The sequence below is a fragment of the Apus apus genome, chromosome 1, assembly GCF_020740795.1.
Source record: "Apus apus isolate bApuApu2 chromosome 1, bApuApu2.pri.cur, whole genome shotgun sequence".
Lineage (NCBI taxonomy): Eukaryota > Metazoa > Chordata > Aves > Apodiformes > Apodidae > Apus > Apus apus.
The window spans coordinates 191036549-191059138 of NC_067282.1; the positions used below are offsets into that span (position 1 = coordinate 191036549).

The window sequence follows — 22590 nt, forward strand, 5'->3', positions numbered from 1 at the left end:
ACTGTTAAGCAATTTACACCATGTCCTCTCATGACTTTTGATCTGAAATTAGACCAATGTTGATAAAAGCAGAAAGCCAGCTCCAGCAGAGGGAAAATCTAATTATGTAGTCCAGTCTTTGGCCACGTTGGTTGACAGATGCAAAGCTTGGGTGATGAGAGGGATCCATCTTGCTCCCTGGCCACAGCAATGGGGGCCATGGGGAACGAGTGGGCATGTGGGAGCCATGACAGGCAGAAACAGGAATTCACTTATTACATATCCTGGAAGACTTGGCCCCACTGGGCTAAATGTCACTAAATAGAAATATTTTCATTAAATACCAGCTTAGGCTGAAGCAAAAATTAATACAAGACTGCTTAGTTTATAAGCAATTGAAAATAACAACAGTTTATGACCTTCTGGCAAAACACTGTGAGACATTTACAGTGCAAATCTCAGCCATACTGAGGTGGCACACATTTCAACGATGGTTTTCTGCAAAATGTCAATATCTCTTTCTCCTTCCAAAAGAGCCTGTGAGCTGCTCATGTTGTTTGAACAAGTGGATCCTGGACACTCACTCATTGCTGTGCTCTGAGTCTTGGCACTGCTCAGTAGATGGGCACAAAGAGTCATCTCAGAGATACTGTCTTTCTTGCCCTTAGCTGGATGACTGCCTTCCCCTCCCCCACTTTTCAATAGAAGATCAAAGGGCAATAAAAATTTCATTTTTCACTTGCTTTTACTTATCCTTTGAAGTTCATAAATACAGACTCATGAAAAGGAACAGCTGTTCCACAATAGTCCCTGTGATTTAATGCTGTTTCAATGTATCTTGATCCCTGGTGACTGTCTCCTGAAGAGGATGAGAGCTACAAACTCTGCTGCTTTGCAGAGCTTGAGGGATAGAGGCTTGTGCTCTGGCAATGTGATCTGCTGTAACAGCTCCCCTTAAATGTGTGTGTCACCCAAGGTATATCAGAGTCCCACTCAATTCTCTTTCTCAGCACACATTCGTGAATGCTTCACTGGAGGCAGGCCAGAAAGCTTTGCACCTTTCAAAGCCAAATGCTTCCTCCCCCATTTCCCCTCCTGATGATCAGTGTCAGATGTCATGATGAGAGCAAACCTTACTTGTAAAAGTTTGTTTTAGTCAATATGGAAAGCTGCCAAGATCCAGGACTCAGCTGGGTTGTCTTATTGAGAATTCAGATTGAAAAAAAATAGAGTTCAACTGCTTTGTGTTTGAAAAGAAGCACTGAAAAGAATCTTCAGTCTTTAATGTGTCTTAGTGTTTCTAAATGTAGGTTAAGTGGGTTTTAGCCCTATGATTGGATTTACTAATTGCACATTTTGAAAGGAAAGAAAACTCAGTATTGAAGAGAGTATATAGCTGCACACTTCAGAGGCAAATGGGATCTGTCAGACTTGCCTTATGTGGACATGCACATGCTTGTCCTTTGGGGCACAAAAAGGTGTTTATGGAGCAACCTTAAACGTAAGCTGACTGAGTGTCATATTGTATGTCTATATAAAGCAGAGAGTGGCTGTGCACAGTCCTGCCAAACGCTTTGATAACCTGAGCTCTCCTTACCAGACCTTTGTGAAATGACATGACAGGATATTTTTTGTATTTGTTTCTCATCTTCTGAGTTGTACACTTGTACCTCTGTCAAGTGTGGTATAGAATGACTTAATAGAATATACATTTATCATACTGTTTAAAACACATTAATTATACAATACCTGTAAATCTGTATCTCTCTGTTTATTTCCATGTTAATAATTCCCAGGTGATTTCATAATACAAAGATGTCCAAACCATTCTAATACTTCTCTGTAGACCCTGAGCATGCCAGGCAGGGTTCCTCTCCACCTGTCCCCTTCAGGGTAATTTCCAGCCCATCTCCTGCCACTAACTTCCACTTTTTATTTTCAGCAGCATCCCTGCCAGCCCCCCAGCCAAGGGCACCAAACCTGTCCCTCCTCCTTCAGCTCACTCTGGGGTGCTGTGTCATCTCCCCTTCTCCCTGCCAGCATTCCTGCCAGCCAGGCACACAGCTTGGGCATCACCTCCCACTTTGGCTTATCCTTGACTCTTCGCACTCAGGTTCTTCCCAAACCTCGGAGTCCATCTGCCCATGCCCAGCCTGGGCTTCCCCTGGTGCAGCCACTGCTGTTCACCCCCCTGTGGCCCTGCCTGCTGCCATCAGATGCTGCTTGGGCTTGTCTGCAAGGCTCAGCACGGATCATCTCCCAGCCCACCATGTCAACCTTGTCACCTCTACTATTGTCTCCCAATCAGTCCCCCTCTTTACCACATCAAATAGAAGCTCCTCACCCTCACTTTGAAAGCCCTTTTGCAGACAAAAGCCTCTCATTCAGCACTGATACTGGCTAATCGTTGCCACCCTCACCTTGTGCTCATCACACTTCCACAGAAGACCTTTCCATCCTATTGGCATTTTGATTTTCTTCCCTTGTTTTGTTTTTAAACTTTTCCAGTTTCCCTATGCCTACAAAAGGCACTGACAGTGGTGGGGGTGGGAGTGTCTGCCCAGAACAACTGCTTAGTTTGTACCTGGATCCAGCTTTGTCTTCCATTTGTACAACAGCACCTGTCTGATACTCCTGGCTGGGTCTTCAAGCTGCTAGAAAATGTGCAAAAGATAGATGAAAAAAAACCGCATAAATGATGTAGTGAATGTTTCTCTTCAAGGCTTCTTCAGATCTTGGAAGACCTTGTATCCCCTCTGCCTCCTCGCTGCTGTGTCTGGCTGAAAGTTTCTACAGTCTTTATGAAACATAAAAAAGCTCAATTTAAAAAAAATAAACTTATCCCCAGAAACTCTTGCAAAACAAACCTTCTGGCAGGTAAACCCAGAATCAACACCTTGACAAAGTTCTGCCTTTGCTCTTACTGTGATCCCCTTTCAACAACTGAAAAAATGTGTTGTTTATAGAGTTCCTGGGGCAAACTGAGGCCACATTTTACTATATGCATGGTTTGTGCATATGGTTATTTTCTTGGACTTGTCCCTTATATATGAAAGCCTGAGTGATTAAAAGCACAGGCACCCAAAGCAACGCAGCAGGGTCCAATGTTGCAATGACATAAATGTGTACATCCACCAGATCTTTAGAGAAGAGACCAAATAAATCTTCTATCCTGTTTGTTTTGTTTTCTAGGCTGAACAGAAGTGCTTTCTCTGTGATTCCAGATATCCATATAATCCCTATACACAGCACAACAGTCACATGATTGAAAATGTTATCACAACATTTGAGCCTGATAGGAAAAAAAAGTGGTGGCAGTCTGAAAATGGTAAGTTTCTCTGAGAAAATATTGCTGCAGAATGTTACTCTGAGATTTATTTATGTAATTGTGATTCATCACATTGCCTTCAGGAAGAGATGAGAAAAAAATGCATCCATTCTTTGATTCACTAATGCTGACTGATTTAAACCTATTGGTGTGTAACAGTAGAGGATTTCAGAAATCCTGTTTTTCAACATACAGATTTTATCTCCAAGAACTGACCAGAAGACCCAGGGCAGTGCTGTGTTACACACGGTGGCCATGTGTTTTTCACAGAGTGTCTGCTTCTCAGGGAAATTGATTTGTGGCAAAGGGTACTTTTGCCTACAATTGTGTAATGACAGAATGTGTAATGACACAACATGTAAAACACAAATATCCATTTAAAAAAAAAAAAAAGTGCTTGCAGTGTAAAATATGAATACTTTAGGAAATAATTAAACTAAGCTTGGCTATCGACACCCTTATTACCACATGTTAATTTTGTTGCAAGCTTCTCTGTAGTAGTTCTTCACTGATACCAATGCAAGTATCCTTACAGTTTCTCTGTGAAGGCACGATAGGAGGACTAGCATCTACTCTACCTTATTTGACATACAGTGATACATAAAAAATATTTGTCTGGTTGTAAATTACAGCAGAGAATAAGATAGTATGTTACCCCTACTTTGGGTGTCCAAGGAAGTTTCATAAGACTTGTTTTTTTTTCATGGAGTTTAGTGAGGAACCAGTTTTGGCCATCAAAGTCAGTAAACTTGTGGGCCAGCTGTGAGAGGATCTTTTCTTGCTCTCACAATCTTTCTTCTGAGATGAGATCTCATGTACAGCCTGGTCAGAAGGAGCCCTGCGATGCTGCATGTAGATGTGAACAACAGGGATATCAGCTGAGGTCCTGCAATTCTCCATAGAGAACGTGTGAATTATGAGGGTTTTGCCCACACTTGTTATAATTTTGGAAGATACCTGGTGTGATAGCTATGCTTATGAAATATTTCAGCTCTAGCATTATAGAAGGGTTTAACAAATCTGTTTAGCAGGAAGAACCTCAGTATTTTTATTTGGTTTCATTTTTTTCTTAGAAATAAGCAAATTATTTTGATAGATTTAAAAAAAAATTTATTTCTGGATAGAGGAACATGTCAACTGAGAACTTTACCATCACCATCACTTACAGTTCAGCCTGAATGGGACCTTTGACCATCCCTGCAGTCTCACTGACATGCAGCATTGCTGGTGCCAGTGCCAGAAAGGCAGAGCATCACATTGCCCTGGAGAGAGTGATCCAGCTGGACACCAGGTTTGAGCACAGGGAATGCACTAGAGAGCCTAGCTGCTGTGCTGGAAAAGGAATCTCTGAATTCCCCTCAGGAAAGCTGTCTCAGCTACCCCACTGATGTGCGCATTGTGCTCTTCATTTTCCTTCTCTTTTCAGGTGTTGACCATGTCAGCATTAGATTGGACCTAGAAACTTTATTCCAGTTCAGCCATCTTATCCTGACTTTTAAGGTACATCTTTTACCAGAGCTTTTATGTAATGTTATATACTAATTACTTAACCACAGGAATAAATTGCTTAGAGAGGCAGTGAAGGCTCCATCTTTAGAGGTTTGTAAGAGCAGGCAAGATAAACACCTGTCAAGTATGGTTAAGTTATAGTTGATCCTGCCTTAGGGGAGGAGGATACACTGAATAGCTTCCTATTCATGAGCCTTCTGGCCCTATTTTCTATAAATAGGAGAATTAAAGCTGAAATAAATAAATTGCAAAATTAAAAGTTAAAAATTTAGGACATTTCTGAACTGAGGTTGCTCTTTCAAGTTTAATTCACTCTTCTCATGCCTAGCCATTATGATCCAGATGGTTACAATTCTTTTTCTACAACATTCCTACATTGTTATGGTAAACTTCCTCACTTGGAAAGTACTCTTATACCTATGTGGAAGACTGCCATACCCTTTTGCTGAGAGAGTTCAGGTGAGGTATCTGTTTTTTTCAGTGAATCATGTAACCAGCGCAGCAGCCCTGTAGGGAGCCTGCAAGCTCTCAAACACAGAATTTTAGTTGGCAGCTGTTGGCATCCCCCAAAAAGGAATGTCAGTGGAACAACCCCTGAGATGTTTTACCAACGCCTGGTTAAAGAATTATTGAAATAATGTTTCTTGCAGACGTTTCGGCCTGCAGCAATGCTGGTTGAGCGCTCCACCGACTTCGGTCAGACCTGGAAGGCATTTAGATATTTTGCACAGGACTGTGCAGCTTCTTTTCCCAACATCTCCTCTGGTCCGGCAAAAAGCGTAGGAGACGTCATTTGTGATTCAAGATATTCAGACATCGAGCCCTCCACTGGAGGAGAGGTATTGCCAAGTGTCTCTGTTTGTATGAGCTCAGGTCATATGTGGCTATTTTTCTGGTGCTGAGGGGCTCTTGTCTGTCTCCGTCAGATCTGCTTATAGAGGCATTGAGACAAGAAGTGCTATTGACTTTTCTGAAGTAAGAGGGAAAGACAAACACTGCACTTTACCTCAGTTTCACATCCAAATGAACTCATAAAGCGCCTTGTACAAAACCTTATACTGCTCCTTCCTGCTTTCCAAATTCATATGGAAGTCCCCTTCATAAGAGCTCTTGACTGTCCCTCAGCCTTTGCTGCTAAAGGCAGGGGCCTGTCCTTTGATCCCTTTGATAAATTCTGATCCCATCTCTACATCACTCTAGGGCACTGCTTCTCCTTCCTCCTGGCTCATCAATCTACCAAAAGATCTTTTTGCCTTGCTCAGCCAAGGCCAGGAGGAAAGGGTGAGGACACTTACTGGATCAGAGCCAGAGCCATTTGTTTTTTCTTTTATGAGATCAGTAAAGTGGCATTTGTAACTAATGGGCTTCAGATTTCGTATGCAAAAATAATAGCTTCAGTGATCTATAGAGCTGTGCTCATTTGTTTTGCAGGTTGTTTTAAAAGCTTTGGATCCCAGCTTTGAAATAGAAAATCCATATGTGCCATATATTCAAGGTATGGACAGTACAGGTTTCCTCCAGAGATACTTTGCTGGTGTTGCTTGTTTTGTACACTGAAATGGTGAAAGGCTGAGACTGGTGTAAGTCAATTATGTTGAAAATTAGGTACCAGAAGATCTTAGGGAGACATCTTTATTAATAAATAAAATGGGCTAATCTTGTTCTGTAGCCCTGAGGGAAACAGCACAGCTCTGAAGAGTTCATGCACATGCTGGACTATCTTTCTTTCTGGGATCAAGTGGCCCAATCTACACTGCCTTTTGGGAGCAGTTCCAGAGCTGTACATGAACTCAGGCAGAGAGTGACTGAGAAAATACAGGTTGGCCCTAGCCACAGCCATACCAACACACAGCTGTGTGCCAGGAGTGGGTCTGTGCCCTGGCACTGTGCGGGTTTCTGGTCTTGGCCAATATTACATAATTTTCATTGTTTCTTCAGTGTGGGGTAATTCTTGGATGACTGATCCAAGCTGCAGATTTCGTACTTTTCATCTTCATGTGAACTTGGGATTTTGATTTCTTTTCTTCCAGAGCTCATTACACTGACAAACCTAAGGATCAATTTTACTAAACTCCACACCCTTGGGGATGCTCTGCTTGGAAGAAGGCACAGTGATCCCCTTGAGAAGTACTACTATGCTGTCTATGAGATGGTCGTGCGGGGCAGCTGCTTTTGCAATGGTCATGCCAGCCAGTGTGACCCTGTGCAGAATCTGCGGGGAGATGTTTTCCATCAGTCTGGAATGGTGTGTCACTAACACTGTCTCCAACAAGGGCAGTCCCTACCTGGTATTGTGGGGGAAGGATGAGATGGAGGGAGGAAGAAGAAAGAAGATCTCTGATGACCGTTTCATTTGCCAACTGCAACTGCAAGTTGTAAAATATTTCAATACAGCTTCTTCCTTTAAAAACGTGAGCTGGAGTGCTCAGAAGCTGTCTCTTTGTTAGCACTAATGTGGTGTTTCAAAAGCAACTGGGACAAGACATGTTGAAAATAGCAGCAAAATACCAGAGCTGTAATGGTGCAAATGTAATGCAATAAGTAGCCTGTGGTGTGTGCAGACTTGAATGGCCACTTGTTGGGTGCATTCCATACTCCAGCTGGGCTCAGGGGTTCTGCAGCAGGAGAGGAGCCATTGGCACAAATAGCTGATAGTGCAAAGCTAATCCATGAAAAACGGATTATTAAAAAATTTAGGAACATGATTGTGAATTCTTTTCTTCTGGGAACAAGAGGTTTTTTCTCCTGGAAAATATGTATCTTGACATAGAGATGTGTGGAGACAGATGTAGTCTCCTTTGATATCTCTAGAAGTTGTGGGGTTTTTTCCTAAATATTGCTCAGTGACTTTAAAACTTACTGGTTAAAGTTTGCAGGTATTCTCAAAACCTTTTACTAAGATAAATTGGGAATTATGTCAGCTGAGGGAGCCAAAGAGCTTTGAATTTTCCTGATCTTGCTGGCATACCTTGAGCACATATCTTCTCTCCTCTATTCCTTCTCTTCTCCTGTCACCTCACCTCCTCTCTGTTCTCACTGCATTGCAGGTCCATGGGAGATGCATCTGCCACCATAATACTGAAGGTTTTTCTTGTGAAAGATGTAAAGATTTTTACAATGATGCTCCCTGGAGACCAGCTGAAGGGGCACAAGATAATGCTTGCAAACGTAACTCAAACATATTATTTTCCTTTTCAATAGCTTTCAATAGCTTTCAATAGCTGGGGGAGGGAGGTGTAGGGCAATCCCAGCACAATGCATAATGGGATGGATGGGTTTCTGGGAGGCTAAATTATTTATTTCCACAATAATGAGTAATCTAGGATAGATAAGAATAATATATTAAGTTTTGTAACAAATATTCAGCTCAGTCTTTCTTCAGTGGAGCAGTATTTCCCACTGTGTGTCAGGAGCATTCACCTGCATGGGTATTTTTCCAGGAGCATGGCCCAGTTCTGTCATGCCTCCAGTGTTTTTCTCCAGCTGTAAAGCACAAAGCCTGGGAAGTTATAATCTTGCTGGGGCACTGAAATCGTATGAATGTCAAGCAACCCCATGTTAATGGTAGACAGCAATGGTGGCAGGGTGACATCAATAGGAGTCATGGTACAAAATGCCCCACTTTTTGTTTTGGTTTCAGGGTGTAACTGCAACGGCCACTCTGGAAGATGCCACTTTGACATGGCCGTGTACCAGGCCAGTGGTGGGGTCAGTGGTGGTGTTTGTGAGGACTGTCAGGACAACACCACAGGGCAACACTGTGACCAGTGCAGACGTTTCTTTTACCAAGACCCACTCAAAGTCATCTCGGACCCCCACGCGTGCCTCCGTAAGCTTTGCTTCTTTAGCATCTGTAAGAATGACTCAAAACAGGGTGATTCTGGTTTTCTTTGCTCTGAACCTTATAGTATCTCCGTTCTTTAATGTTCATAGGGTTGTAAAAATGTTACTAAACCTATAACATCCAAACTGCTTTATAAAGTAGTTGCATGATGGCATCCTTGAACCAGCATTGTGAAAAGGGCTGCATATTCCAACTCATTGCTGCAGTCAGCTTTGAAATCCAGCAGGACTATAATCTTTCTTGAACAGTATCAGTGTAAATATGGCTAGTATTAGTGCTGTTGCTTCTGCAATACTCAGGGATTACAGGAGATGTGCAAAATGATGTGAGGAGCAATGAATGTTGCTAGATGCCTGCCATATGTAAGAAAAATAAGCTTTCAGGCATGAAAGCCCTTCTGAAGGATGAGCTAAATTCAGTATTAACATAGGAGGGGAAAAAATGCTCTGAGTATAGTTTAATTGTAGTAATTGGTGGGCATGATAAGTTGTTAAGGAGCCAAGCAAAGATTACCTGGGGAAGTGGTGTGGCAGATGTCAGATCTACTTTGAGAAATGAGTAGTACTTTAGCAAAAATCAGGATGTCTCATGAAGGCAGTGTTACCTGCTGCATCCATTGCTTCCAGGAAGTAATTCAGCCATGGCCAGCTCAGACCAACATTAGTAAGGTGGCTCACAATTGGTATCCCTCTGCTACCCTGCAGCTTTCATGAGAACATCCCCAAAGTTATAATTTATACTTACAGGACCCTCCCCAGGCACTGTGGAGGGAGGGGACGAGTAATCCCTATTTCTACCCAAAGCAAAGGGTATATTTCTACTAAAGTGAAGACTAACTCTCCTGCAGAGAAGCAGTAAACTTTGGAAACATTCTCCAAGTATTTCTTAACAGCAGCTGTGTATTAACTGTAAAGCATCCAACACAGCGAGCATGGATGAACGTCTCTCATCTTCCCAAGAACCCTGAAGTTGTGCCTACTTGCAGCTCTGTAGTTGTACTTTCATGCTTATATCTGAATGTTCTTTTTTTATCTGTCTCCTTGACCATGGCTGTAGCCTGCAACTGTGACCCAGAGGGCACCTTGCACAGCGGCGCGTGCGAGAGCCGCACAGACGCGGCCCTGGGCACGGTGGCGGGTCGGTGCCGGTGCAAGGAGAACGTGGAGGGTGTGCGCTGTGACAAGTGCAGGGACAACTACTTCGGGCTGAGTGGCAGTGACCCTCTGGGCTGCCAGCGTATGTAAACCCCCTCTTCTGTTCTTTCCAAAGCACTTGTAACACGGAGGCAGCTGAACGCACAGATAACCATGCGCAGGTGCTACCTGCTTGACAAAAAGACCCAGTTGCCTACTATAATTTAATGTCAATGTAATTTAATGTACCTCGTGCAGCATCTGGGATGGAAAAGATGCAAAATCACTTGCAGAATACATAGTATATTCTAATGGATCAGGCTGTCGTTAACAGAAGCATTGTTAAATATTCTATTTAATTTAAAACACATGAAAATATTTTTTTAATCAAAATCAGCACAGGGGTGATTGAAAAGCCAGAGAGGGGATCCCAGGAATCACTGTTAGGATACTCAGACTGCACTGCACGGTGCAATGCAGAGGTGGCAGGAGCTGCTGCCTTGACCTAAGAACTTCCAGCCAGCTGTTCCTCCGAGCAAAGCTCACTGGAAAACACATCCCGCCCCTACCCAGGCACACTCCGGGCTTGTGAGCAGGTTATGCCCACAGCACGGCAGCCAGCAATGTGCAAGGACTGCGCGGTGTGGATCAGCACACGGCAAACAAACCACTGCACCCGACTTCTGCAGCGCCCCTGCTGCCCCCCGAGAGCGTCCCGAGGAAACGGGTGTTTCCCAGGGTCTCCCTGAGAAAACGCTCCATTCCCCAGGGGCAGCCGTCAGGCTGCAGGGTGCCAGGGCATGTCCATCCGCAAAGCATCTGTCTGCAGGACAGAGACTGCCTGTCGCACTGATGCCACATGGAAAGCGAACCCCAGCCCTGCTGCCATCAGCGCGACCCGCAGAGGTGACGGGGGGTTTCTCTCCCCGCAGCCTGCAGCTGCCACCCCGCGGGCAGCCTCTCCCCCGCCTGCCGTCCCGACACCGGACACTGCCTCTGCCAGCGCTTCGCCGCGGGGCCGCGCTGCGACCAGTGCCTCGTACGTACTCAGGTTTTGTTCCTACTTCTGCCTGTGGTTGTAGAAGTCCCACCTCCCACCTCTTCATTGCCAGAAAAGTAAACAGTTAGTCAAAATTCAAGATAATCTGACAGCTGTATGCTCCCATTTTGCATTGACATGTCTGGTTCTTTTTTACTGCTTGCAAACGTTTGTGCCATCACATTGCACTAGGAGGAACACTCCCAGGAATGAAAGAAAACGCAAAATCATGTTCTCAGGCCATCTTTACTGTTTACAGAGCAACTTGCTTGAGCAAATGGGTAAATATCTGGTTCTTGCAGTGACTGAGTGCCCATGCAATCTGGTACGAGAGGCAATCTCCCGTGGCCAAGCACAGGCATGCAGCCCAGGAGTGTTCCAGAACATTGTTCATCATGGGGAATAAGTTCTCTTGTGCTTTACATACTTAAATACCTATCATAAAAAATATTTCACTTTCTTTTTTCCCCAGGTAGGATACTGGGGTCTTGGCAACAGCTTGCATGGCTGTTCTCCATGTGACTGTGACATTGGTGGATCCCAGAATAACTTGTAAGTTGATGTTCTTAAGTTTTATCTTTGTTTTAATTTTTATTAACTCTTAGGCTACACTTTCTAATTAGGTTACTAGAGTCTTGGTACAAATGGGAAAACAGGCTGTAGACATAATTTCATCACAAACAGATGGTGTAAAGTTATGTTGGGATCATTGAAATTTATTTGTGTTTCTGAAGGGGATTTACCTTTTTCTTTTGAAACCAACTTTGAGTCAGCTTGAGTCAAGTTTTGTTTAATATAAAATATAAACTGCATGGTTTGAAAGAACTAAAAGCCCTAATATTAATAGAAATTACAAGTAAGATAGAGATTACATTTTTAACTTAGCTTTGTACATCTATTTTACAAGCTATGAATATCTTCTTCTTTTTTTTTTTTTTTCCTGTCATATTTGCTCCTATTAAAAATATATAATTTCAGAAGCAAGCCTGGTTTGAGTTGGGTTCCTTCAGGAATTTGTTGGCCAGGGGTCTTCACTACTGCTGTTAGACTTCAGACACAGAAGCACATAGTCCAATGCCATAGAGCAGCTCTTTGTGAGCAGGTAAAATCAAAGCTAGTAATCGTCTGATGTGTTAAGTAAGAGTGTAAGTATATGAAAATTAACATATCACATCACATTAAAGGTCCTTCTGATCTCATGATACTTAAGAATAGTGATACATACAGCAATAGATATACAAACAGTTACAATAAATAGCTGCAGGAATAGTAACAAATGCTCAGGAAACAAAAGTATTTGTGCTTCAGATATGGAATGGATGGAGAAAAACAAAGCATTTTGCACTCCCACAGGGATGAAAAAGTAGCATTGAATAAATCCAGCATTGGAAGGGGGAAACAGAAGGGGTGGGTGGTAGGCCGAAATTTAGCAGGAGAGGCTAAGTAACAGTGGCAGAAATGAAAAGTTGAAACAAGGGTGGAGCTGAGCTGCTCTCATGCTGTGGGGACCCAGCCATGCCACACTCTGATGTCCTCCCTTCACCCACTCTTACCCTAGGTGCTCACCAAAGGATGGTCAGTGCAAGTGTCTTCCCAACATCGTGAGCCGCCAGTGTAACGAGCCAGCCCCAGGCTACTTCTTTTTACCCCTGGATTATTATATTTATGAAGCTGAACATGCAAAGCCCCTGTCTGGCTCTGCACCCTTGGTATGTAGTTTGGCTTTTTAGATGCCATACTGAGAGGGGACGCCTGCAGTGGTGCACAGGAGCTGAGGCTGAGGAGAGGAGCCCTTGCTCAGGGAGCAGCTGGAGCAGCTCTTTAGCAGGAAGATACAAAGCAAGTCTCTTGACCACCCTCAGTTCAGCCTTGTTCTTCGTGGACATAACTCTTACTGAGGGACAGTGGCTACAGCATGGTGTGACCTGCAAAGCTGTCCCTGCTGCTCCTCAAATATGAGCTAGTGTAGCATGAATTAGAGAAATTAATTTAATTATTTAAACTAGAGGAAAGTGACTTGCAAACAGCTATCATGAGCTGGGATATTTCTGGGAATCTCCAACAGGGGAAGAATCAAATTCCTCTCTGCTCCATTGGACTTGTTCCTGCTGCCTTATATAATGGCACTGATTGTAGCCCAATTTCCTCAGGAATTTGGCATCCGTCTGTAATGTTTCAAGAAAAATTAAGTTTCATTTATTTTTTCCCCCTGAACATGGGGGTAGTTTTTCCCCATGCAGAGTATAAGCCTGGAACACATTCCTTCTGCTGTCTGTGTCTCTGCTTTTACAAACAATTCTTCTCAGATGTGTTGTCCAGAAGCTATAGAGAAGGAAGAATAAAAAAATGTTTATTTGCAGGTCACATCCACAAATATTTAGCTATAATTACAACCAGTAATCATCCTACAGTCCAATAATTAAATGGAAAACAGATGTCTGGGACATAGCTTATTAAGAGGAAGTGCAAGTTAATTTTAAGGGGGTGAGGTAAAAGGGTTTCCAGCAGCTGCTGGGCCATAGTTTAGAGTTTCACCCAGCAGAGAACAGAGCTTGTTTTAAGAATGTAGATTTTAATTTAGCTGCTTTCCTACCATTCAAAATTTTTGAGAGGGTGCTGATGCTCTCTTATTACTTCACAGGTTAAACCAAGTGGTCTTCCAAGGTGTGACATCTACTTCCAGAAGCAAGGCTATGAGTTTATGATTGAAAATGGAAAGATTGTGTTAAACAGGAGCAAGAAACGAAGTGTAAGAAAATCTGGACTGGAACAGGTAAAATGGTGCTTGAATTGAACCTAGAATTGCACCTAATACTAAAACTTTATTTTGTGAGAGAGAAGTGTCTGGGCTTGTGGCATTTGCAGTCCTAGACATTGCAGTCCTGACACGACATAATTTTTTTTTGGTACACAGTTGGGTCAGACATTTTATAATTCACGTTGACAGGTTTGCTCTACTATGTCCATTGCCATTGTAGACTTAGATTCAATTAATTGTTTAGAAGGAGAAGAGCCCCTATGAAAGATAAGACCTCTTTTTTAATTGTTTTGCTTGCAAGACATTTCCAACATTTTCTGTCGTGGTTCCTTGTCTCTCTCCTGGCTGACTCGACGTTATGTCATGGTTTGGGCCCAACACAACAAGAAAGGGACAGCCCCTTGGCTGCTCACTCAACTCCCCTCCCACCCCCCCCACCCCCCCCACTGGGATGAGGAGGACAAAGCTCACGGGTTGAGACAAAGGACAAGGAGGGTTCTTCACTGATTAAGGTCCCAGGCAAAACAGACTCAATTTGGGGAAAAAAATAATTTCATTTCACACTAATCAAACACACCCAAGACACAGACAACACAAAGAGCAGAGCTTGCATATGTTACCCCACCCCTCCCTTCTTCCTGGGCCCAAATCACTTTGTTCCCGGTTTCTCTCCCTCCTTCCCCCCAGCGGCACAGGGGGATGGGGATGGGGTTTAGAGTCAGTTCACAGGCTGGTGGTTCCTGCTGCTCCTTCCTCCTCAGGAAGAAGGATTCCTCACCATCCTTCCCTGCTTCCCCACGGGGTCCCTCCCATGGGAGAGAGTCCTCCACAAACCTCTCCTTCATGAGTCCTTCCCACAAGGTCCGGAGCTGCTCCAGCCTGGGCTTCCCGCAGAGTCACGGGCTCCTTCGGGAACAAACTCCCCTGGTGCCGGGGTCTTCCAAAGCTGCACAATCAGAGCCCACAGGCAGCAAATCCTCTGGCCACAAAATCCAAGTCCACCAGCCAAGTTCACCTCTCCTGGCACCTTCAGGGAATGTTCCAGCACGTTCCTCCACGAGTGCAAGGGGACAGCTGCCATCTCGCCATGGGTTGCAGGGAAACTTCTGCTTGGGCACCTTCTTCCCCTTCTTCCTCACCAACCACCAGCACCGCTCTCCTCCTCCAGCACAGCTCTCCTCTCCCTCCTTCTCTGCTCAGTTGTTATCTCCGTTCTTTTGAGTGTTAATCGCTGAGGTGCATCTATTGTCCCTCTAATGGCTTCTTGGCTGGTTTTGGAGCAGGGGGAGCTTCTCAGCTTCTTAACAGAGCCCCTCCTGTGGCCCTTCCCCCGCTACCAAAAAACCCACCAAACCAGAACATTTTCCATTTTCCGACAAGTTTACCAAGGCATTAACACAGTACCTACATCATTTAAATGCTGCCAGCTTTGTCATTGTGAGTATTGAAATGTATTTATTCAGCTCATAATGAGAAGTCCAGCCATGGATGAAATCAAGCTAAATCTGTTTGAGGTTTGCAATGTGAATGCTTGGAGATGCCAGATACACAGAGATGGATGGTTTATTCTATTCCCTCTCATTGTTGTTGATGCAAAGCTTTAAGAAGATTTTCTTTATATGTGACCCTAAACATCCTACATTTGGGAGAGTTCTTTGATTGTCCATCTTGAGCTTGTTCAGAAAACGGGCTGACTGATGCCCAAAATAAGTAAACAACAAGGTAAAATACTTTCTTTCTTTTTTTTCTGAGTTTGTTTATTTATAATTTGACTCTGCATTGTTGAAAATGTCGGTATGTCTTTGCAGGGTGTGATGCAGGTGGGACAGGACTCGGCTGTGGCCGTGGTTTTCAGGCCGCCCAGCGCTGGTCGGTCAGTCACATGGACAGGACCCGGCTTTGCCCGCGTTCCCAGCGGAGCCGGGCTCAGATTTACCATCAGCAACGTTCCCTTTGCCATGGACTTTGATATCACAATCCGTTATGAGCCTGAGGTATTTGTGATGTCTTGTGTGTCTTGTGATGTTGTGACAGATGAAGGGTCTATTTTGTCAATAATAGGATGCAGCAACTTGTCCCACTCTTTACATTTTTTTGCCTTTTCATCCTTATCAAACAACATGCCCTCCACTGATCCCTTTAGCCCTTTCCACTCAAATCTGAAAAACCAGCACTACAAGTGTTTTCTAAGCTTTCCTCTTCTGGAGTTCCTCTTTTGGTACCTTTGCTTGCACTGCTCACAAATCAGACACATGCAAAATGCAACTCCATTTAGATGGGCATCTTGTATTTATAGCTGGGATTTTTGGGGCAGGAAAATGTAGGCAGACAGGAGTGGATCCTGGGCATTTGCAGCTATGCAGCTTCCCACTTGCTTCAGCTGGGTTCTGAGATGTGTGGCAATTGTAGCAAAATAGCCAACATCTTACTTTTTGCCTGGACAAAATTCCTCAGTGATGAAAATATGTCTAGGGAAATATGTTAACCCAGATATGGTAAAACCCAAGTCCTCACCCATGTCTTCAAAAACACTGACAAGTGTTTTATGGGTGCCAGTATATGTACGTGCCTTGCTCTTTCTCTTTGCAGCTCCCTGGGACAATCCCGCCACTTGACATCCTACTTCTGTCAGTTGTATTATCTTCTCTTACTGTTATTCTGAGGCAAACAAAACTCCCAGTGTCTTAAAATGTGAGAACCATTTTGCAGTGGGCTGGTTTGATGTAGCTTTTTCCTTCTAAGGACTAAACAGTTGAATTATAAAGACATTTGTTACAAAGTCTTTTATGTTTGTTATTCCTTATTAGATGTAAGAGGAGGCGGATATTGAAGGATATCTCCAGGACAACGTTGTGCTAAGAAAGGAAACTACTCCAATGATTTTAACAGAACTTATTTCCAATTGCACCAGCTGAGGTCCCATTTCCATCTCTGCTCTTCAATTAGCCATTGCAAACGCAATGCATTTTTCACAAATAACATCATTTTTTTTCACTCCTATAAAGAACAAAGAGAAAATCTGTGTTGTCACTGCAGAGTGCAGTCATTCAGATGGTTTTCACTAACCCTGGTAAAAAGGAAGTGGGTTTTTCAGATATGAAAAATGACCGTAATTTTTTGTCCTTTGTTTATAGTCCTTGGAAGACTGGGTAGCAAGTGTTGCCATCCAGCCTGCTGGAGTTCTGTCAAGTCAAGGCTGCAAGAGCAAGGGCCTTTCACAGGAGCCACATGCATTGCCTCTCCCAGCAGCTAAAAGGTCTGACTATACTTGTCCTTTTGCCTGTAGATTTTCTGCATCCAAATCTCTTACTGAAGCACTGCAGAGCAAGAAATGTGTGGGAAAATTGGGAATATTAGAATCATATGTGTGGCCTTTCCCGTTGCTGTCACACCACAGCACCACGTGGCTCTACGGAAGAGTCTAAAGCTCCAGTCTGCAGCCTGGCAAAGGTTTGCCCAAGCCAGGAGAGCGGCCTGGGATCCTGGTGGGGTCAGATGTCACTTTGGCGAAGTTCCAGCTGCAGCTATTTTAGTATAGAAAGGAAATATTGATTAAAAGTCACTGTCCTAGCCTATTTTCAAAACCAGCTTTTCAACTTGGACCTATATAAATATTAGAGAGGAACCAAGAGGATGGGATCAGACAGGGACAGGAAAGGACAAATATGAGCAGTGAGTTGCACGTTCCTTTGCTTGAAGTAGTAAAACCTGCCATTCTCAGCTTAATCTCACCAGGTTTAAATTGTGCTGGGTGAATTATCCAGACATAAATCATGCAGCTTTACCAAAGCCTGCAGCAGCAGGGCTGTGTTTGCTCCCCACAGGGAAGGGAGAGCTCACAACATCCCATAAACTTGCCTTGTCCCAACTGCTGGCTATAACTGTGCTTTATTTCTGCTGAACAGGATCGCACTTTTGCAAACTCCAGTCTGCCTGGAGCCAGGAACAGAATACTCTGTGGATGTGTATTTTTCTCAGCCCTCTGCCTCTGACCCAAAAGTGAAATCATTCATCCTGATTGACTCAGTGAGTAGTTCTGTCACAATTCCCTTGAGGCTATATTTATATCAATGTGATTTTTATTTATTACACAGACTTGCTAAAAATATTTTAAAATTATTTAGAGTGTATTTGAATAGAAATTCAGGGAAGTGTGCTTCTGCTTACCTCCATTGGCACTGTGTTTGCATGTTTTTGTATGGAAAGAGAATTGTGTCTGGTTTAATTTTCATGGAGCAATACCATAATAGCTTATCAAGTGATTCTTGTTGCCTATGTTAATATTCAGAGTATGTATCTTTATCTGTTACTAATTTATTATGAGCTCACTCCACAAATGTTGACAAGATGCTGTGGTTAGGCATATAAATTCATACAGTTCTTCATCACTTAGTTTTTTTTAAAAATTTGTCTAATGAAAAATTGCAGGTCTATTTAAAGATCACATTGGAAAAGTAAAATAAGCTCTGTACTTTCCCAGGAATCAGCTCTAAGACATTTCCTAAGTTTCCACCAACTGAGAAATTGGGTGTAAGTTTTGGGTCCTTCTCTTGAGAAAAATATTTTTAAGTCCGTTCCTCTAATTACTTCTGTAGAACTGGACCTGACAGCTGTTGGCCATAGTTGGACATAGAACCTTCACCTGATTTTTCTGTCTCAGTGTTACAAGTAAAAACGGGCCAGATACTGCTTTTGGAGCCATCAACGTGGCAATGAAGCAAAACCAATTCTGAGCGTCTATCTGAGGTCTTATGCCTGACTTTTTTATACACAGTCTCTTTTAATTGAAGGACTTGGGAAATGTCTAGAGCTTCAGAATAAATGTGAATTTAGATTACTGAGCCAGTACAATGGCAGATTTGGAAACACAATGCTCCAGGCCTCTGTCCTTGCAGTGTGGAGCACAGTAAGAGAATGTGGGAAAATCTGTTTTCCAGTGTGTCTAAGCAAAAGTATTTTCTTTCCCTCTCAACACCAAAGCTTGGACTTATTCCCAGAATTGCCTCCATGGAAAACTTATGCAGTGAAAAGGATTTAGATGAGTACCAGAAGTATCACTGTATTGAAATTGCATCAGAAGTTGGACCCCACGTCCTGCCCGAAGCATGTGCACGGCTCATAGTGAGCATGTCAGCCCGGATTCACAGCGGCGCCGTCGGTAAGGAGCAGCCTGCACAGGCAGCTCGTCTGGACACTTGCTGGTTTTCCCTTGAGTTTGCAGGAAATGTTAACTGGGGATCTCTCAGCCCATGGTGGTGTAAGTGAAACCGATCAGCATGTGGTGTATGGACATGCAGGATACATCCCCCTGAGTGCACTGCAAACACTTTTTGGTGGCCATCACACCTGGTGAGCTTCATGGAGCGGTGTGACAGGGACCATGACAGTGGTTTTGTGTTTTCTGCAGAGCATTTTGACCAGATGCAATTTCACCAGATGGCCAAAGCAGTACCTTGCCTACTTTTCTGGCTGCTGTAAAATGAGAGAGGAGTTTGTAAGCCCTCTCCCCGGCTGCTGCAGGCCAGCTGTATGCCTTGTCTCAAACTCCAGGCCAGACTGCAGGCACAGAAACTGATGTGCTAGAAGAGATTCACCAAGAAAACCTCAGTGGTGTCCCAGCAAGGGGACAGTGGCAGGTGGGGTTTGAAGGGCCAGGAAGTCTTCTGGACCCACCACAGAAAGGACATCTTGGCTCAGTGGCTAAGGAAACTTCCTTGGTGTTAGGCTCAGAGAAATGGGGCTTCTTGGCAATTCCAGTAATAGGAGAGGCCTGTCTGGACAACTTTCGTGGCCATCTCCTTTCAAGGACCCTTGTGTCCAATGGACCTGATAGCATATATTTTTAGAAGGAGCAGTGCCTCACTGACACATCATGTGATACGCAGCCACAGGCCCCCTTCATTTGTGTCTGGGCTGTGCTAACTCCCCATTAGCCCGATCCCCACAGGGATGAGATTCTCCCAGTGAAACACACACTTTGGCTTCCTAGTGCTGGCATTTGAGCATCTTGCACAAACATCTTCTGTGAGTTAGCAGAGCAGCCTTACTCAACAAGTCAGTCCAAGGTGTCCAGAAACCAGCAAACAGTGCACAAGTGCAGGCTGCCCAAGTACTGCTTGTGGGTTATGTCCAGTGCTGATGCTAGGCATAGATTTGTATCAGACCCTTCTAGACTTCAGGATATCTCAGTTTTGGAACTACACTTTCCTACACCCTCTTCTGTCCTATCCCAAACATGTGCTGAAGTCAGTGCCCTGAATGTGGCAGCTCCAACACCAAGACTTGTGCTGGTGCCTGATACACGATCACCAACAATGCTGCAGCATCAAATAATCTAAGCCATGGATGTGAACTCCATGTGAACCAAGCCAGTTGTTGATGAACTCCTGATGAGAATAATCAAGCTCTTCCCTGCCTATTTTTCAGTGTAAACCCTGCAAACTGATGAGAGCAGTCACACTGCACTCCTTTGTAACCAAACCCGGTTTGATTTTCTTTCCCCTTGGCAGCCTGTAAGTGCAATCCCCAGGGGTCCCTGCATGGCAGCTGCAGCAGGCTTGGGGGCCAGTGCCAGTGCAAAGCCAACGTCGTGGGGCGCTGCTGTGACACCTGCTCGCCGGGCAGCTACGGCTTCGGCTTCCACGGCTGCTACCGTGAGTACCTGCCAGCCAGCACCAGTACCAGTGTCTGGCTCTTCCTGCATGCTCGGACATTTTAGGGCTTTGAATCCGTGACTGTTTGTGAAGAAATATAAAAAATGTTTCCACAAATAATGGATTTCCCATCCCCACTGCTCACGCTGCCTTCGGGCGGTGCCAGCAATGAGCGGGGTTGGTGGGGAGATGTTCAGGGCACGGCTTTGCTTTCGGTGTTTTCCAGCATGCGAGTGCCACCCGCAGGGCTCGCTGAGCAGGCTGTGCGACCAGGTGACGGGGCAGTGCTCCTGCCGCCGGGAGGTGGATGGTCAGCGCTGCAGCCGATGCCTGGCTGGGTACTTCGGGTTCCCGCACTGCCGCCCCTGCCCGTGCAGCGGCCGCGCCGAGCTCTGCGACCCGGGGAGCGGGGTGTGCCTCAACTGCCGTGGGTTTACGGCTGGAAGCCGCTGTGAAAGGTAGGGTGTAGGGCAGCGCTGCAAAGCTCACCCGTTTGAACGCTGGTGCTCTTCGAAACGTGTGTGTAGCTGGGGGCCCATCTACATCCCTGTGGATGCATCAGTGACCTTAACTGGAAACACGTAGCAGGATTAAACTGGGCCTCTCTGCGTTTGTTCAGCAAATGCATGTGGGAAAGTGCACGTAATGCCTGTGGGAGGACCACAAGCACGGTACACGTGCAGCATTGCAGCTGGCTCCCTGCATTTGAGACATGAGTGCCACAGCTCAGGGTGCTTGGAGACATGTGCAAAGTGCTGCACATGAGATACACTGATTCCTGCCAGCTTTGAGGTTGCCAAGAGGCTAACCTCGTGCTGAATACTTATTTTACTATCTGCAGTTATCTCTGAGGGGCTTAGATAAGCATGCCCTGTTTGCTGGTTCATATTATTTCCTTATGACCAGCAAATTTCTTTTCCCGCATCTTCCAGCTCCATTCAAACCAGTGCTCCTCTTTTTTTATTCCATACACTGGCAGCAGTATCAGAGTTCAACAAGGACATCAGAATTAAATTTGTTAGCTGTTTAGTTTAGTTTGGCTGGATTGTACCTTGTAATTCACTTTTAAGAGGATTTCCGCGTGAAACCTATTGAGCTTTTCCTGCAGTGCTTTTGGACAATAAAGCCTTTAGCTGTTGTGCTTGTAGGTGGCAAATAGAATAAAAATGGAAACCTGAAATACTTGTTGCCCTGCACATCTGTAGGAGCTCCAGACCCCAGGGAGAGGATAATTGAATAGCCAAGACTTGTAGCCTGGCTTGTATACATATAGAGAATTGTGTCCACATTTGCCATAGTAAAGCAGATCAAAGAATGAGGATGCTTCAGAAGCCTCTGTATTGCAGCAGCTGCAGAGCAATGAGGGGGGCAGGCACAGAGGAAGCAGTGGTGGGCAGGGTGGTGGGGGTGGCTGAACCCCCAGGGAGCCCCAAAAGCCCCCCATCTGTCTGGGTAACAGCACAGACACCACTGCCTCCAAACTGTCCTCGCCCTGGGGCAGAACAGAGCATGGCTGATTCCAATCCATATGCTGCATCTAAAATACGCAATATTCTCTGAGTGCTCTGAATTAATTGATGCTTTTCTGCCTATGCCAAGGCTTTCTAATGTCATGCCAGCCACAATTTGTGTGTGTGTATGGAAATGCAGTGATAGGTGAATATAGAGAATTTTAAAGGGCAGCTTTTAGCTGTCTATGCAGAATGTGTGATATGTCATATGTATATATTATCATTTAGATTAAAATCGTTCCAGAATAGGTGAAAGTCTTCAGAAATATCCCTTGAAAATATGCCATATGTATTTTTGCTTCAGCGTTTGGGAATGCAGCTCTGATTTAGAACCATTTTAGAACACCTTTGCAGCTGGATATATCTGTACGAATTACTGGGGATAGCATTACAATGACCTGAAATGTTAAATTAGATACATATACATTGATTCACCTGCAGCCACTGAAAGGAGTACTTGACAATTCCTGCTGCTTTGTTTTGACTGCTTTGACAGGTGCATGGATGGCTATTATGGAGACCCTCTGAAGGGAGAGCCCTGTCGCCCATGCATGTGCCCAGGGGAACCTACAAGCAATATGTATTTTGCACGTTCCTGTTACCAGGACTCCCAGTCTACACAACTGATCTGCGATTGTCTCAAGGGATATTCAGGTACAAAGCAAAATAAGGACTGGTTTTGATTATATTAATATTTAATGTAAGAGAGAATAATGACCATCCTCTGCCCGTCCTCTGTTCAGAAATTACAAGTGAGATAATGGAAATAAAATAGATGAGAAAAGTTAACACTCAAATTTACTGATAGTAGGTAGGGAAGTCCTGACTGAGAAGAG

General features: G+C 44.3%; 1 protein-coding gene across 1 annotated transcript in view; it reads left to right on the plus strand.

Moving 5' to 3' along the window:
* The window catches only part of LAMB4 (laminin subunit beta 4), a 42052-nt gene that overhangs the window by 1781 nt on the left and 17681 nt on the right, over positions 1 to 22590 (plus strand). The window contains exons 3-21 of the mRNA XM_051609072.1: positions 3172 to 3307; positions 4734 to 4807; positions 5467 to 5655; positions 6248 to 6311; positions 6847 to 7061; positions 7864 to 7984; positions 8457 to 8645; positions 9717 to 9896; positions 10726 to 10832; positions 11305 to 11384; positions 12391 to 12541; positions 13474 to 13605; positions 15399 to 15584; positions 16725 to 16846; positions 17496 to 17616; positions 18571 to 18748; positions 20100 to 20243; positions 20470 to 20701; positions 22251 to 22408. Of these exons, the coding sequence (XP_051465032.1) occupies positions 3172 to 3307; positions 4734 to 4807; positions 5467 to 5655; positions 6248 to 6311; positions 6847 to 7061; positions 7864 to 7984; positions 8457 to 8645; positions 9717 to 9896; positions 10726 to 10832; positions 11305 to 11384; positions 12391 to 12541; positions 13474 to 13605; positions 15399 to 15584; positions 16725 to 16846; positions 17496 to 17616; positions 18571 to 18748; positions 20100 to 20243; positions 20470 to 20701; positions 22251 to 22408 (2779 nt within the window). The remainder of the gene's footprint in view (positions 1 to 3171; positions 3308 to 4733; positions 4808 to 5466; positions 5656 to 6247; positions 6312 to 6846; positions 7062 to 7863; positions 7985 to 8456; positions 8646 to 9716; positions 9897 to 10725; positions 10833 to 11304; positions 11385 to 12390; positions 12542 to 13473; positions 13606 to 15398; positions 15585 to 16724; positions 16847 to 17495; positions 17617 to 18570; positions 18749 to 20099; positions 20244 to 20469; positions 20702 to 22250; positions 22409 to 22590) is intronic.